Source organism: Heterocephalus glaber, unplaced genomic scaffold (genome assembly GCF_053883595.1).
Source record: "Heterocephalus glaber isolate CG9 unplaced genomic scaffold, H.glaber_assembly_v1.0 deba00001442, whole genome shotgun sequence".
In the NCBI taxonomy this organism is placed as follows: domain Eukaryota; kingdom Metazoa; phylum Chordata; class Mammalia; order Rodentia; family Bathyergidae; genus Heterocephalus; species Heterocephalus glaber.
This window is the reverse complement of record NW_028258296.1, coordinates 57587116-57601035: the sequence shown is the minus strand read 5'-3', so window position 1 is coordinate 57601035 and position 13920 is coordinate 57587116. Positions and strand designations below refer to the sequence as shown.

Below are 13920 nucleotides of genomic sequence, written 5' to 3'. Positions count from 1 at the left end.
GAGGGCTCATACATCACCTCGAAGAGCCCATCCAGGGGCGACCCACTCCGGGCATACGGGTCCCTCAGCACATGCCAGATTCCCCAGACTCTGGGTCCCCAGGCCGGTGCAGTCATGGGTTTACTTTTTCGGCCTTGGTGCCTAACATAAAGTGGGCTCTCAGGAAACAGCCCAGAGCAGCAGGAGGGGAGGGGCATCTGTTAGGGACAGACAGGAGGAAGGGAGCAGCAGGTGGAGGCGGAGCCGTGCCTGGCCCCACACACAGCGGCCTGTGAACCGAAAGGAACCCGCTCAGCTTTATTCAGGTAGCGGGGTTACAGAGCACCCTAACTGTGCCCCCCCCCAACAGTCTCACTTCTTGTCCTCCTCCTTCTTGTCCTTCTTGCTGTCCTTGGAGGCCTGGGAGGCCAGGGAGCCCATGGCGTTCCGGATGGCCTCGTTGTTAGGGTCCACACCGGGAAGGTTCTCCAGGACACTCTGAAGGAACTCGGGGTCCTGCATCACGTCATAGTCATCCTCCTCCTGGGGAAACGCAGCAAGCTCAGGGGCTGCCCCTGCCCAGCCCCTCGCCTCCCGACTCCTCCGGCCAAGGCAGCAGGACACTTGCTTTTCCTACAGACCACAGAGGAGGCGCCCAGCAGCTCTGCTAATCACGAGTAGGAAAAGCAGAAGCCAGCGCATTTGGGTTTGGTTTCCCACCAGCAAGCACGCATTCCCTTCACTTTCTCCCGGACCCTCTTATCCTTCTGGGAGTCAGCACCCGAGAGCTGTCCAGACTGCACGCACTGGCTCGGATAACTGCACAGCTCTGACCAGTCCTCGAGCTGCCTCAGCAAGGTGCACCCCCAAATAAGGCGCGTCGAGAGCTCTTCTGCTCTTCATGCCTGAAGCCCGAGAGGAAGGGCCTGGGCTGAGGGGTTCTGAGCCTGGCGGGGCAGGCTCACTGCTGGCCCTCACCTTGGCTGGCTCGGAGGTGTCCATGGCTGAGCTGACATCCATGTCCGCCGACTCTGCCTGAGCAAACTCTGCGGACAGGAGGCAGCTTGCTCAGTGCCACTGCCTGCTTGGCCTCCACCCCACACCACCATGCCACGCCACCCTGGCTCACCTGCTCCCTGCAGGGACATCTGCATGGCATAGGCGATCTGCTCTTCCTCCGTCATGCTGCTGAGGTCAGGCAGCCCAGTGTGGCCAAACTCCTGCTGGCTAATGGTCATCTTCAACAGGGCATCGTCTGAGTCTGGGAAGAGGAGGGCAGCAGGGTAGAACTGGTGCCACGCTCCATGCAGACCCACCCCACACTGTGCCTGCAGAGTCCCCTCTGCCTCAAACCCCGTGCCCACTGCAGTGCCTTCGTCCTGCTCCCATCCCCGGGACTTCAGATTCCACCTCTGTCACCTTCAGTCCCAGTGCTGGCGATCCCAGCCTCGGCTGCAGAGGCTGCGGCTGCCCGCCGGGCCTCCTCCTCCTGCCGCTGCCGCTGCTCTTCCATGGAGACACGAAGGGCCTGGGAAGGACAGGGCAAGCTCAGACTTCCCCAGCTTCATTCCTAGGGTAAGCTGAGGCACTGGCTAGGGGCTCGGAAAGGACAGCAGCTGGCTTATCTTGTGGGGAAGAAGCTGGAGGGGTAAGAAGTATGGGAAAAAGGAAGGTCTGGGAGAAGCCCTAGAGAGCAGACAGGATTTCGGCAAGAGCGAGTGGAAGAGGGTCATAGAAAGGGCCTACGGGGCTATCCAGCCCTGTCGCATATGCAGCGGCAGAGAAGAAAGGACCCTGGGCTCTACCTGGGGCCCACATTCGCTTACCAGGGCCAGCTCAGGGTCAGCACTGGGATCCACTCCAAATTCAAAGTCACTGGCACCAAGGCCCAGCATGGCGCCACCTTCGCCAGCCAGAATGGGAGAGCTGATGAGCGCATCGGCCAAGCTGGGCCCAGGAGGCACCGTCACCAGATGCGAGCCGGTGCCGTCTTTGCCATTCAGCGTGTTCACGAAGGCGGTTAACTTCTCCGTATTCACCTCCTGGGAGGGGAGAACCGTAACAGACTCGTTCCCACCTCTGCAGTGCTGCCAGCCGTGCCCTCCCCAGGAAGAGCTCCAAGAGCTCCACCAGGCCAGGCCGATGCCCTCCATCCAGTCCTGACTCACCTCCTCCCCAAAATTGATAATGTCAACATTCACTTTCTCTTTCTTAAGGCGTTTAGCCAGTTTCACCAACTGGAAAAAAGAGAGAAAAAAATCAAGACATCTACTCCGTGTGAAGGGGAAAGGATGTGCCTCCGAACGGTGCCCTGGCGGAAACACTGAATTCTGACGCCCGCCCTTCCCCACACAGCAGCCCGCCACCTCGGCCCGGCTGTGCCAAGCGTGCAAGGCCGCACTCCCCACTCCCAAGGGCCCCCACCTGCTCTTGGACTCACATCCTTCTCGTTGTCCTCCACGGGGCTCCCCACAAAGGCAATGATGCGCATCTTGTGGTTCTTGCCCTGTCTGTGCTTCAGAGCCAGCTGGTGGAGGAAGAAGTTTGCAGGGTCAACCCGGGGAGTCGCCTAGCTCTTCCCTGCCGCTCCGCCCCTTACAGTCCTGCCTACACACTGCGCATCTCCCAGCGGCTCCTGTGGCCTCTCTTGGGGTGGGTGGGGAACCCTCCATCCTAGGGACTCCCACCCACAATTCTCCTGGACCCCGGGACTCGCCTCCCATAGCCTTTCTCTCCAAGTGCTTCCTTCAGGCCCTTCACATCCCCTGCTCTGGCTCTAGCTCAGGATCCCAGAGATGAGTGGTGGCGGAGGCAGAACCTCAGAGGAAGGAGGGACAATCACGGGGACCAGGGGACTCACGTGGGCCACACGGATGCCAGTGCAGAAGGTGATCTTGCCCTTGGGTTGGACAGTGTGGAGCTTGGAGAGGATGCGGCCAGTGTCAGGGGTGAGTGTGGTCAGCACCTCACAGTCACTGGGATGGGGCAACACTTAGTGAGCTCGGGGCAGCACCGATCCTTCCCGCGCACATCTGACTCTTCTTTTCTGATAGTCTCACCATGTCCGAAACTCGCAAGCTTCTTTACTCAGCCCCCCACCCCACATCCTGGGATTACAGGGATGCACTATTACAGGCAAAGAAAAATGTTTCTTTCTTTTTTTTTTTTTTTGTGGGTACCGGGGATCGAACTTGGGACCTTGCACTTTCAAGGCAGGCGGCAGAACCACTGAGCTAAATCCCCGGCCCTTAATTCTTAATTTTTATTTTTTGCAGTACTGGTGATTAAGTCCAGGGCCTTGCACATGGCAAACACTCTAACACTGGGCTACACCCTCAGCCCTTGTTCTTCTCTTCTTTAGAGACCTTGATAACAACTGTAACCTCTATTCTTCTTAATCAAAGGCCTGGTGTAACAGTGGCCAAGCTCTGAGGGGATGACTGTAAGAAACCCGTCTTCACGGGCCTGCCAATGTTTTACCCTGACTCCTCCGAACCTTGGAGCCACAGGGATCCTCCACGATAACTGGATGCTACTGCATATCCTCCTCCCTTTCCATCTCCAGACTTATTCTGCAGCTAACAACATGTTTAATGGGGTGGAAGGCTACTCATTCCAAGGTTACCAGTTCCCAAGACAGATCACTTCCAGGGAAACAGGATGTGTGATGTACACCTGCGGGATCTAATCCAAAACTCTGTTTATTTTTATTGACTTTTCCCCCTCCTTTTTGCAGTGCTGAGGATTGAACCCAGGGCCTTTTCTATTGTAGGCAAGTGCTCTACACCCAGCCCTGTCCTTAAAATATACTGTGAGAAACAAATAAAATAAAATACTATGAGGACTGAGGACATAGCTCAGGAGCAGAGCACTTGCCTAGCATCCATAAGGTCCTGGGTTCGTTCTGCAGAGGGTGACACAAAAAAAGTAAATAAATAAAATTAAATAAAAACATGTTGTAGGGCCAGGGATTTAGCTCAGTAGTTCCGGCGCCTGCCTTGCAAGCGCAAGGCCCCGAGTTCGATCCCCGGTACCAAAAAAACAAAACATGTGAAATTTCATCCCAGGAGACTTAGCTTCAAAATTGCATTAAATCTGGTTAACATTAAGCAAATTGTTGTTGGCACTGATACGAGTCGTGAAGAAAGCAGTCGAGGAAGGTAGCGGGCACAAACAGCCCATGGAATCTGTGAAGGGGCAGCCGCGCCTGGCAGGTGTGACAGGTGCAGCGGGACAAGCCACCCGCGCCCCAGCCCTGCCCAGCGCCACGTACTTGGCCAGCGTGATGAGGCCCACATTGTTCTCGGGGTTGCTGCGGGTCTTTGAGTGACACACTATGTTGACAGCGTCCTGCTGGGCCTGCAGCCGAGTGGGCAGGAAGTCGCCGTTGCGCATGTACTCGCTGTTGTCCACACTGCAGATGGGCCAAGAAAGAGAGAGAGAAACGCTGTGGGGCTGACCTGCCACCTCCAGTTCTGGGGCCCCACTCAGCAGCTTTCCTGAGAGGCTCATGGTGGGACAGCACAGGGCCTGTCTTTGTGGAACAGTCACCTGCACCTTTTTTTTTTAATCTTCTTACATACAGTATACAGATGACAAAAGCCTTCTTTATTTTGTTTTGAATTTTTAATTTTTGTTTTGTTGTGGTTTTGGTTTTTGAGACAGGCTCTTGCTATGTGGTCCAGGCTGGCCTTGAACTCACGGCAATCCTCCTGCCTCAGCCTCCCAACGTGCTGGGATCACAGGCGTTACAGGCTGTGCAACCACACCCGGCTTTTTTATTAGCACACTTGCAGTATATAAGGATTACAGTCATTGTGGGGAGTTGATACATGCACATAACACATCTTAATTCTTTTTCCTTCCCCTTTCCCTTGTTTTTGTTTTGTTTTTTGGGTTTGAGACATGGTCTCAGTACATAGGCCTCTAACTCAAAATCCTCCAGCCTCAGCCCTCCAAGCACTAGGACTACAGGCATGTATCACACCCGGAGACAAGAGCCTTATCCTAGACCTACTGCTCAGTATGGCCAGAGAAGGAATATTTTTTAACTCTCTACAAGAGCTTCTGATAAGTACCAATGACTGCAACCTACTGGTATCATTAAGCTTTGTCATGGACAAATATTTTAAAGTCTGCCATTAAAGGGAGTATTTGAAATGTAGGGAATGAAGAAAACTTTAAAAAATATTTATAAAATAACACCCACTGAGTGCAAGAAAGCACAATATAATAATCTAATTCAATGCTAACTGCTTTGGCAGCTACACTAAATGACAAAAATGAGGTTTCGTTGATTTGGAATCTCACCTATTCTATCCCTGAAACTTTTCACATTCTAAAAAAACCCAGATAGTATGAATTATAAGTTCCAGTTTCCCAGAGACCAAAAGGCAGGTAACTGAAGTAGTTACACAAGTCCCTGTGTCAGATCAATTCTTTTTTTTTCCCCAGGTACTGGGAATCAAACTAAGGACCTTGCACTGGGCAGGCAGGCTCGGTGCCACTGAGTTACATCCCTAGCCCTTCAATTCTTTTGTTGTTGTTGTTGCTGCTGCTTTCACAGTACTGGGGATTTAATCCAGGGGTTTCACACTGAACTACTACCCCAGACCCCTTTTTTTGAGATAAGGTCTTGCTAAGTTGCCCCAGGATGGGCTCGAACATGGGATCTTCCTGCCTCAGTCTCCCACAGCCCTGGGACTATGGATCATGCCAGGGGATCAATTCTTGATGACCTCTGAGGTCCCCAAAAGCCCTAACAATGATTCTACTTGTGCTAGAATCACTTGGGAAACAGTGCCCAAAAGTGATTCCTCGATTCTCCTGGCAAGCAAAACACCAGCTTGGGGAAATTTTTCTTTAGAATGCTTTGGCGGGCAATAAATACAAACAAAAAATAGTGGCACATGCAGCCAGGTGTGGTGGCACACATCTGTAATCCCAGCACTCGGGAGGCTGAGGCAGGAGGATCACTGTGAGTTCGAGGCCAGCTTCAGCTACACAGTGAGTTCAAGGCCAGTCTAAACTGCATAGTATGACCCTGTCTCAAAAAACCAACCCCCCCCAAAAAGAGCAAAACAGAGGTACTTAAGAAGCTACTAGAAAAAAAAAAAAAGAAGCTACTAGAATGCCCTTCATGGTGGCACATGCTTGTAATCCCAGCACTCAGGAGGCTGAGGCAGGAGGATCACCAAAAGTTCAAGGCCAGCCTGGGCCACACAGTGAGTTCAAGGCCACCCTGAACTACAGAGCAAGACCCTGTCTCAAAAAAAAAAAAAAAAGAAAGAAAAGAAAAGAAGAAAAGCTACTGGAAAACAAGTAAGGCAGTGTTCAGGCAGACTCAAATTCTGCTACTTTCATTGTTCTTTTTTTGTTGTTGTTGTTGGTATTGGGGATCGAACTCGGGTCCTTGCACTTGCGCAGCAGGCAGCGAAACCACTGAGCTATAAATCCCTGGCCCAAATACATTGCCCTTCTTCTTCTTTTTTTTTTTTTTTGGTACCGGGGATCAAACTCGGGTCCTTGCACTTGTGAGGCAGGCCACAGAACCACTGAGCTAAATCCCCAGTGGCCAAATTCTGCTACTTTCGAATTCTACAATTCTAAGGAAGTTGCTTAATTTCCCTAAGGTCCAGTTACTTCACAAGTAGAGTGCCTGTAGAGTGGTTTTACTGGACCCATCCCTCTGGGGCTGGCCTGAGGGTCAAATACATGGAAAATAGGTAGCACAGCAAGCATCACAGCAGGAAGCAGAGCCTAGCTCTTAGCAAAAGCTCAATCACACACCTGAACAAACAGTACAAAGGGGGCCAAGGGCCAACTCTGCCGCCAGTGCAAAAGACAAGGGCTTCACCGACATGCCACACACCGCTGTCAGTGCCCCCAGCACAGCAGTAACTGCTTCTCTGGGTCTAACAAAGGGAGCATCCAAATACAGCACACACACAAGGAAGGCTGAGTGTGGCGCAGGCACATCAGCTACTAAATTAAAGACTGAGCAAAGCCAGCAGATGGATAAGCGCAGAGGAAATGGCACTCCAGTGAGAATTGGGCTCGGAGCTAGAAATGACGGTGCAGAGTGGCACCAGCACTCCCTCTATCATGAACTGGATCCCGTGGGGTAGGGCATCCATGTTAGTAGAAACACAGGTGCCTTATGCCTGTGTATGCATCCCTAAAAAGCAGAATGTTTTCCTTTTCCCAACCTTGAGCTTGATATGAATGGAATAATATATGTATTTGTTGCAATAACTTTTGCTCAACAGTATACAAGTTTTCCCCAAAAAGAATGCCTATCAAAGTAAGGGCTTAAGATATCTGTCAACCATTCCATGAAGTCTTCATTTTAAAGGAGAAAACAAGCCGAGTGTAGTGCCACACACCTGTAGCCCCAGTTACTCAGGAGGTAGAGGCAGCTGAAACAGGAGGCTCCCAAGTGCAAGTCCAGCTTGGGCAACTTAGTGAGAGCTTCTTTCAAAATAAAAAAAGGCTGGGGATATTGCTCACTATGAAGACCCTGGGTTCAATCCTTGACACCACAAGCAAAACAAAAACCTAGGAGGCTGAGACAGGAGAGTCTCTCTTTTTTTTCCTTCATGCTACTGGGGACTGAACCCAGCACCTCACACATGAACAAGTGCTCTGCCACAGAGCCACATCCCCTACCCCAGGAGGATCTCTTCAGGCAACACAGTAAGACATCTCTTTTTTATTTTTATTTTTTTGAGGGGGGAAGTACCAGGGATCAAACTCGGGACCTTGTGCTTTCGAGGCAGGCACCAGAACCACTGAGTAAAATCCCCGGCCCAAGATGTCTCTTTTTTAAAAGGGCGGGGGTGCTGAGGATGTAGCTCAATGGCAGAGTCCTTGTCTAACATTCATGAGGTCCTGGGTTCAATTCCCAGCACTGAGGGAGAAAACCACAGGTGACTAGACCTCCTTGCCCAGCAGATTAAGAGGAAAGTCAAACACGGACTAGGGAAGTCAAGTTCCTTTAGAGAATTTTTTTTTTTCCTTTTTTTGGTACATTTTAGGTGTACAATATAATGACATTCATCATTGGAGATATGCACCTTTACATACTCTCTTCGTTCTTATTTTTTTCCTCTAGAGAATTCTGATGCTGGCAAAGCAGGAAGCCCTATGGAAGACCGAGGTGGTCCTCATTATTCTGTTCTTGAGCTATTATAATTCAGTGTCAGTAGGTCTCTCTGGTCCTAACCTTCCCTCTTACACATCAATCCAGATCAATGTTCTTAAATGTCACAATGCCACGTGGGGGGGGGGGAGCAGATTGGGGATTGAACCCAGGGCCTCTGCACTGAGCTCAATCCCAGCCTTTTTAAATTTCATTTTTTTAGACAGGGTCTCAATAATTGTTGCCCAATCTGAGCTGGGCTGGAACTTAACAATCCTACCTAAGCCACCCAGAGTGCTGTGTTAAATGCAATTTTGTACACAGGTCTGCCTCCCCCACTCACAGGATTTTAATAGTCTTTTATGGAAAGTAGCAGACAGACAGCAATCTCATTTTAACACTCATGACCTTCTGTCTGATCCTATCTACCTTTCAAAAAAAAAAAAAAAAGGAACTACCTTAAGTTACACGTAACTCTCAATTCTATTCCCTACTCTCTAGCATGCTGGATATTTAAACTTCAGCAGGTTTGTATCTGCCTCTCCACCACCACACACTTCTCTCAATAGTAGTCTAATTCCTTTCAAGGCTCCTCCCACATTTTTTTCTTTTAAGTTTTTTTGAGACACCATCCCTGCTGTGTGGCCGAGGCTGGCCTCAAACTCATAGTGATCCTCCTGCCTCAGCCTCTTGAGTGCTGGGATTACAGGTGTGAACCACCCCACCTGGCTCACATAGTTTCCTTGAGTATCCCAAGTGCCTTGGCCATTAATATATACACAGTACTCTAGAGTTTACAAAACACCAACTCAAATATTTTATTTTCTTGTGCTGTAAGACAGGTAGATATTACTATAATTACCAACTTATAGATGTATTTACTAACATTCTCAAGGTAAAGCAACTGCTAAATACCAGAAAACACATTCTTTTGAGTTCCAAATCCTGTTCTCTTTCTCCTCTAATGTATTCTCTCCCAGAAGTTGCCAGACTTAGGAAATAAAAATATAGGATTCTCAATTAAATCTAAATTTAATTAATTAAATTTAATTTCAGATAAACAAGTAACTTTTTTTTAAAAAGTAACTTTTTCGTGTAATACTTAGGACATACTTATAGTCATTCTTTATAAAAATTACTTAACTGAAAATCAAATCTAACTAGGCATCCTGTATATATCTGAGAGCGCTATCACCTACCCCGCAAAAAAGCAACCTCGTCGTACTCGTCTGTTCCTTCTAACTGGCACCCCCGTGAGTTTGTTTACTATTCTGTATTATCTTCAGTACTCAGATTTTGAAGCTCTTGAAACTTTACAAAACTTTATGTCCTCGGCTTCAAATCGGACTCAGAAACTCAGCTCGAGTCTGAGCTGAAGAGGGCTAGCTCATTGCTAAGAGCCTTTATGGAAACTAGACCTGGATTTCAATCCTGGTTCCACCACTTAAGCAGCTCTGTGACTGCAGGAGCCACTTAAAATCGTCGACGCTGATCTATAATATGGAAGAATATTTACCTTAAATAAAGTTTAAATGAAATAAAGTAAATTGTCTGACACGTAGAAAACCATCCGTCAAAGCTGTAACTTTGACGATAATACAGGTAAAGGTAGTAGAGTTGGAGAAGAGTGAACGGGGCAATTTACAATCTCTCTTCCTAGCATCCATCTTGAGTCCGGGACGCAGGCTAAAGACAGACCAAGTGCTGATCTAGAGAGGACGGCGCTGGAATAAAGCAAGACCGCAGGGTCGGGTGGGCAATGGCTGCCCACGGGCTGCGGGGTCCAGGGGGTACCAGGGCCCGGACCCAGGATGACTCAGGGAGTCGACCCGGCTGCTCGATCCCGGCCCCACCTCATCTATCGGACTCCCGCCCCCACCCGCACCCCCACCCCAGGCCGGGTCGGCCTGGTTCTGTGCCAATTCTCAGCCAGTCTTGGCCCCCCCGGGCCCCGAGTAGCGCCTCACCAAACCATAGTGCTTTCCAACACCATCTTGCTGCCTTCTTGTCTCCCGACCGGCTCTGAGACTGCCTAACAAGAGCCCCTCCGATTGGTCTGGCAGTGTTCACCAATCAAAAACCTCGGATCGGCACGCTGCTCCCGCCTCCATCCTCCGCGTTGCATTCTGGAAGTTGTAGGCTCAGCCAAAATATGAGCGACCTCGGGGGAGTGGATGAAAAGGGTTACCGTGGTAACACAAAAAAGGAGGCCTAGGGGCCGGGGATTTAGCTCAGTGGCACCGCGCCTGCCTCACAAGCGCAAGGTATTGAGTTGGATCCCCAGTACAAACAAAAAAAAAGGAGGCCTAGAAGCAGGCAAGCCCCTAGGTTCAATAACCATCACCACAAAACAAAAGCAAAAACCTATTTGTAATGCCAGGAGTGGTGGTGCATGCCTGTAATCCCAGCACTTGAGAGGCTGAGGCAGGAGGACCTGGAGAGTTCGAGGTCAGCTTTTGCTACATAGTGAGTTCAAGACCAGACTAAACTCCATGGCAAGACTCTGTCTCAAAAAACAAAAACAAAACATTCAACCTATTTGTAAGACAATTTGGCAACTTTGAACACTGATTTTTGGCTGAGAATAATATTACATTGTTTGTGTATATGAGTCTTTATCAGGACTGGGGGTGTGGCTCAGTGGCAGAGCACTTGCTCAGCTGCACAGGCACTTTGTATTAGATCCTCAGCATGAGTGGGGCAGGATCCATATCACTTAAATCATATGTCAGAATATGTGTGGACGAAAGGACATGATGCCTAGGATTAATTTAATCCTTTGGTGGTACAGAAAGTGAGGGTGAGTTATAAAGTATAAATAAAATCGGCAGTATTTATGACGATAGTTATTGAAGGGTTATGGCAGTTCATTAAATTTCCACAATTAAAAACAAATCCTGGACGGGGATTTAGCTTAGTGGTTCTGCCGCCTGCCTCGCAAGCACAAGGACCCGAGTTCGATCCCCGGTACTGGAAAAAAAAAAAAAAATCCTGGATAGAGTGGCACATGCCTGTAATCCCAGCTCTCAGGAGGCTGAGACCAGAGGATCGCTGAGTCATGGCCAGCCTGGATGTAGTTATGTAATGACACTGTCTCCAAAAAAATTTTTTTTTTGCCAGAGATTTAGCTCAGTGGTTTCATCGCCTGCTGCGCAAGCTCAAGGACCAGAGGTCGATCCCCGGTACCAAAAAAAAAAAAAAATTTTTTTTTTTCATTAAAAAAAATCCCAGGGGTGGAGATGAGAAGAGAAATTGGAATCAGCAAGCAGATCCTTTGTAACATTATTGTTTGTTTGGTTTTCGGTAACGGGGATCGAACTCGGATCCTTGTGCTTGCAAGGCAGGTGGTGGAACCACTGAGCTAAATCCCCGGCCCGTAACATTTTTTTTTAAAACAGAGTCTCACTATGGAGTCCAGGCTGGCCCTGAACTCTGAGAGATCCTCTTGCTTTAGCATCTTAAGCGCTGAAATTAGTCATGTGCCAACATGGCCAGCCAAAATTCTTTCTTTAAAAAGTCTTGATATGTAGCCCAGGCTGGCCTTGAACTCATAGGATCCTCTTGCCTCCACCTCCTGCATGTACGGGTTACAGACGTGGGCTACCACACTCGTCATGAATTTTTAAATGATTTTGGAAGATTTTATAATTACCTGGTTTTTCATGTCCTTGAAAAGCTAAAAGTATTAATTGTTTAACCTGGAATTATTTCAGCTGGCATTATCTTTGTTTAAAGAATGATGAATGAGCTGGGGATTTAGCTCAGTGGCTCTGTGTCTGCCTCGAAAGAGCAAGGTTCTGAGTTCGATCCCCGGAAAGAGGAAAGAATGATGAATGAGGAGCAACCTACTTTCCAGGTTCCCTACTGTTCCTCTCAGGCAGGAACTGTTTAACCCTCAATAAATATTTCCTAATCTAAAAAGGAATGAGGCTCCGACGACGACGTGAATGCCTTTCTGAATAACTGAGTGACATGCTTAAAACATGGACCAGGAGAGGATCTCCAACTTTATTAGCCCGTGGTTTTGATTTCCCTTTGTACAGAAGTTTTACAATAACAGACACTACGCATTTGTATCTAAATCTAAATTAGTGGACAGCTCCAGAATGAACACTTACTGCCATCCACCACTAGAGGGACCCTTTGACCACGAAAGGGATCTAACGCAGGGCTTTCCCAGTTGCAGCGCCCTGAAAAGGGAGCGAGTGACAGGCTGGCAAATAACATTTGTGCCTAAAACACACCCAGATCCAATGCCTGTTTGGAAAAATGTTTTCTCTTACCGAAGCTCACTGAGGGATAAGCCTAGCCGGCCTGGTGTCGCAGGCCTGTAATCCCAGCAGGCGGCTGAGGTAGGTGTCCGTCCAGCCCAGGCTATGTGGTGAGAACTTGTCTCAAAAAAGACAAAAAAGGGCCGAGGATTTACCTCAGTGGTTCCGCCGCCTGCCTCGAAAGCTCAAGGACCCGAGTTCGATCCCTGGTACCAAAAAAAAAAAAAAAAGTCAAAAAGGACAAAAAACCAAAACACTGAGGGCGGAGCCCGTGGGCAAAGTCAAAATCAAAACAGGATCCCCAGTTCCTCTTCCAATCTGATCTTTCCAGCACAAAGTTGTTTTTCTCCGCTCCTGTTGCCATCCCATCATTCCCCGCACGCCACCCAGGCCTGCCTTTTCAGTGCAACCTGATAGAACACTGTCCAGACCAGTCTCTCCTTTTTTCCCCCAGTTCTAAGGATCGAATTCAGCACCTCACACCTGAGGCAAGCACTTTGCCACTAAACTACACCTCCCAGCCCTGAACTATTTTATTATTATTTTTTAAAATACTCCATGAGTACTACTCAGCCATAAACGAGAAACTAGAGACATTTATAGCTAAATGGATGCATATTGAGGCTATCCTCTTTAAGTGAAATACATAGGACACACACGTGTAAATACCGAATAGTTTCTCTGGTGTGAGAAACTGAAAGTGTAATTAAGGATTAAAATGATTAAAATGAATAACTGATAATCTGAAATAGGAAGAAAAGGTTCAAAGGGGTAGAGGTGGCAAGAGGGGAAGGGGAGGGATCAGTTACAGGCTGGAATCTGTAAAGAATCCATATATAGATTGTGTTTAAAACTCTAGAAAGAGATGTAGATAGAGACTAGGCTGGAGCTCATCAGTGGGTTGGAAAGGAAGAGTCACTGAGATCAAAGGAGAGAAGGGTGTTTCCAGGAGAAGCACATACAACTATGTACAGTACACAGTACCTGATAGTGTGATAAATGACTGTTACTGTTTTAGGTACTCATCATAACATGCTGTGCTTTTCATCCTTCAGAGCATAATCCTACTTATATGAGTTTACTGTAAAACAATGTGCTGCTATGCCAGTGGTAGCCTCATGTATCTCGTGTTTAAGTGCAATTTGCATAATATCAAGGGGCCATCACAGATGATTGACATATACCTTTTCAGTTTGCACTTAGAAGTTGGCAGTGTGGTACTTTGCGATACACACAGATGAAACTGCTTAATAACATATTTTTCAATTATTTTTCCATCATGTGTCACATGACTGCATTGAAATTTAAATTTTAAAAATTTGGCCTATGTGGAGTCTACTAGCTAATTAGAATTTTTTTCTAGACCACTATTTGTTCAATAGCAGTTTTAAAAATCTTTCTAAAACAAATCACATCCTTTGATGTCTTGTTAATGCTTGACATGTTTTTTTAAATTACATGGAAAAATGTTTAAGAACTTCTGTTTTGCTTTGGTTGAGTTTATTATATTTGAATATTATTATAGTTTTT

General features: G+C 47.9%; 1 protein-coding gene across 3 annotated transcripts; it reads right to left on the bottom strand.

The window, feature by feature from the left end:
* Positions 1-272: 272 nt before the first annotated feature.
* Positions 273-10184, bottom strand: Psmd4 (proteasome 26S subunit ubiquitin receptor, non-ATPase 4). Of its 3 annotated transcripts, none has more exons than XM_087213414.1 (10): positions 10087-10184; positions 4253-4393; positions 2840-2954; positions 2420-2506; positions 2148-2216; positions 1806-2021; positions 1390-1507; positions 1109-1240; positions 958-1025; positions 273-522 (listed from the first exon to the last, which is right to left on the bottom strand). In XM_087213414.1, exons 1-10 carry the CDS (start codon positions 10110-10112, stop codon positions 352-354), a joined length of 1143 nt encoding a protein of 380 aa, XP_087069540.1. In that variant the 5' UTR covers positions 10113-10184; the 3' UTR covers positions 273-351. The 3 variants fall into 3 exon arrangements, with proteins under 3 accessions (XP_087069540.1, XP_004854068.1, XP_087069541.1); XM_004854011.3 differs by having other exon boundaries at positions 1399-1507; XM_087213415.1 differs by lacking the exon at positions 958-1025.
* Positions 10185-13920: the final 3736 nt, after the last annotated feature.

Coding starts and splice junctions, on each gene's coding strand:
- Psmd4 (XM_087213414.1), bottom strand. CDS start 10,112: ATGGTGTTGGAAAGCACTATGGTTTG. Junction 2,955..4,252: donor GGCCTCATCACGCTGGCCAA/GTACGTGGCGCT, acceptor GCCCCATCCCAG/TGACTGTGAGGTGCTGACCA. Junction 2,507..2,839: donor CTGGCATCCGTGTGGCCCAC/GTGAGTCCCCTG, acceptor TTCCTCCACCAG/CTGGCTCTGAAGCACAGACA.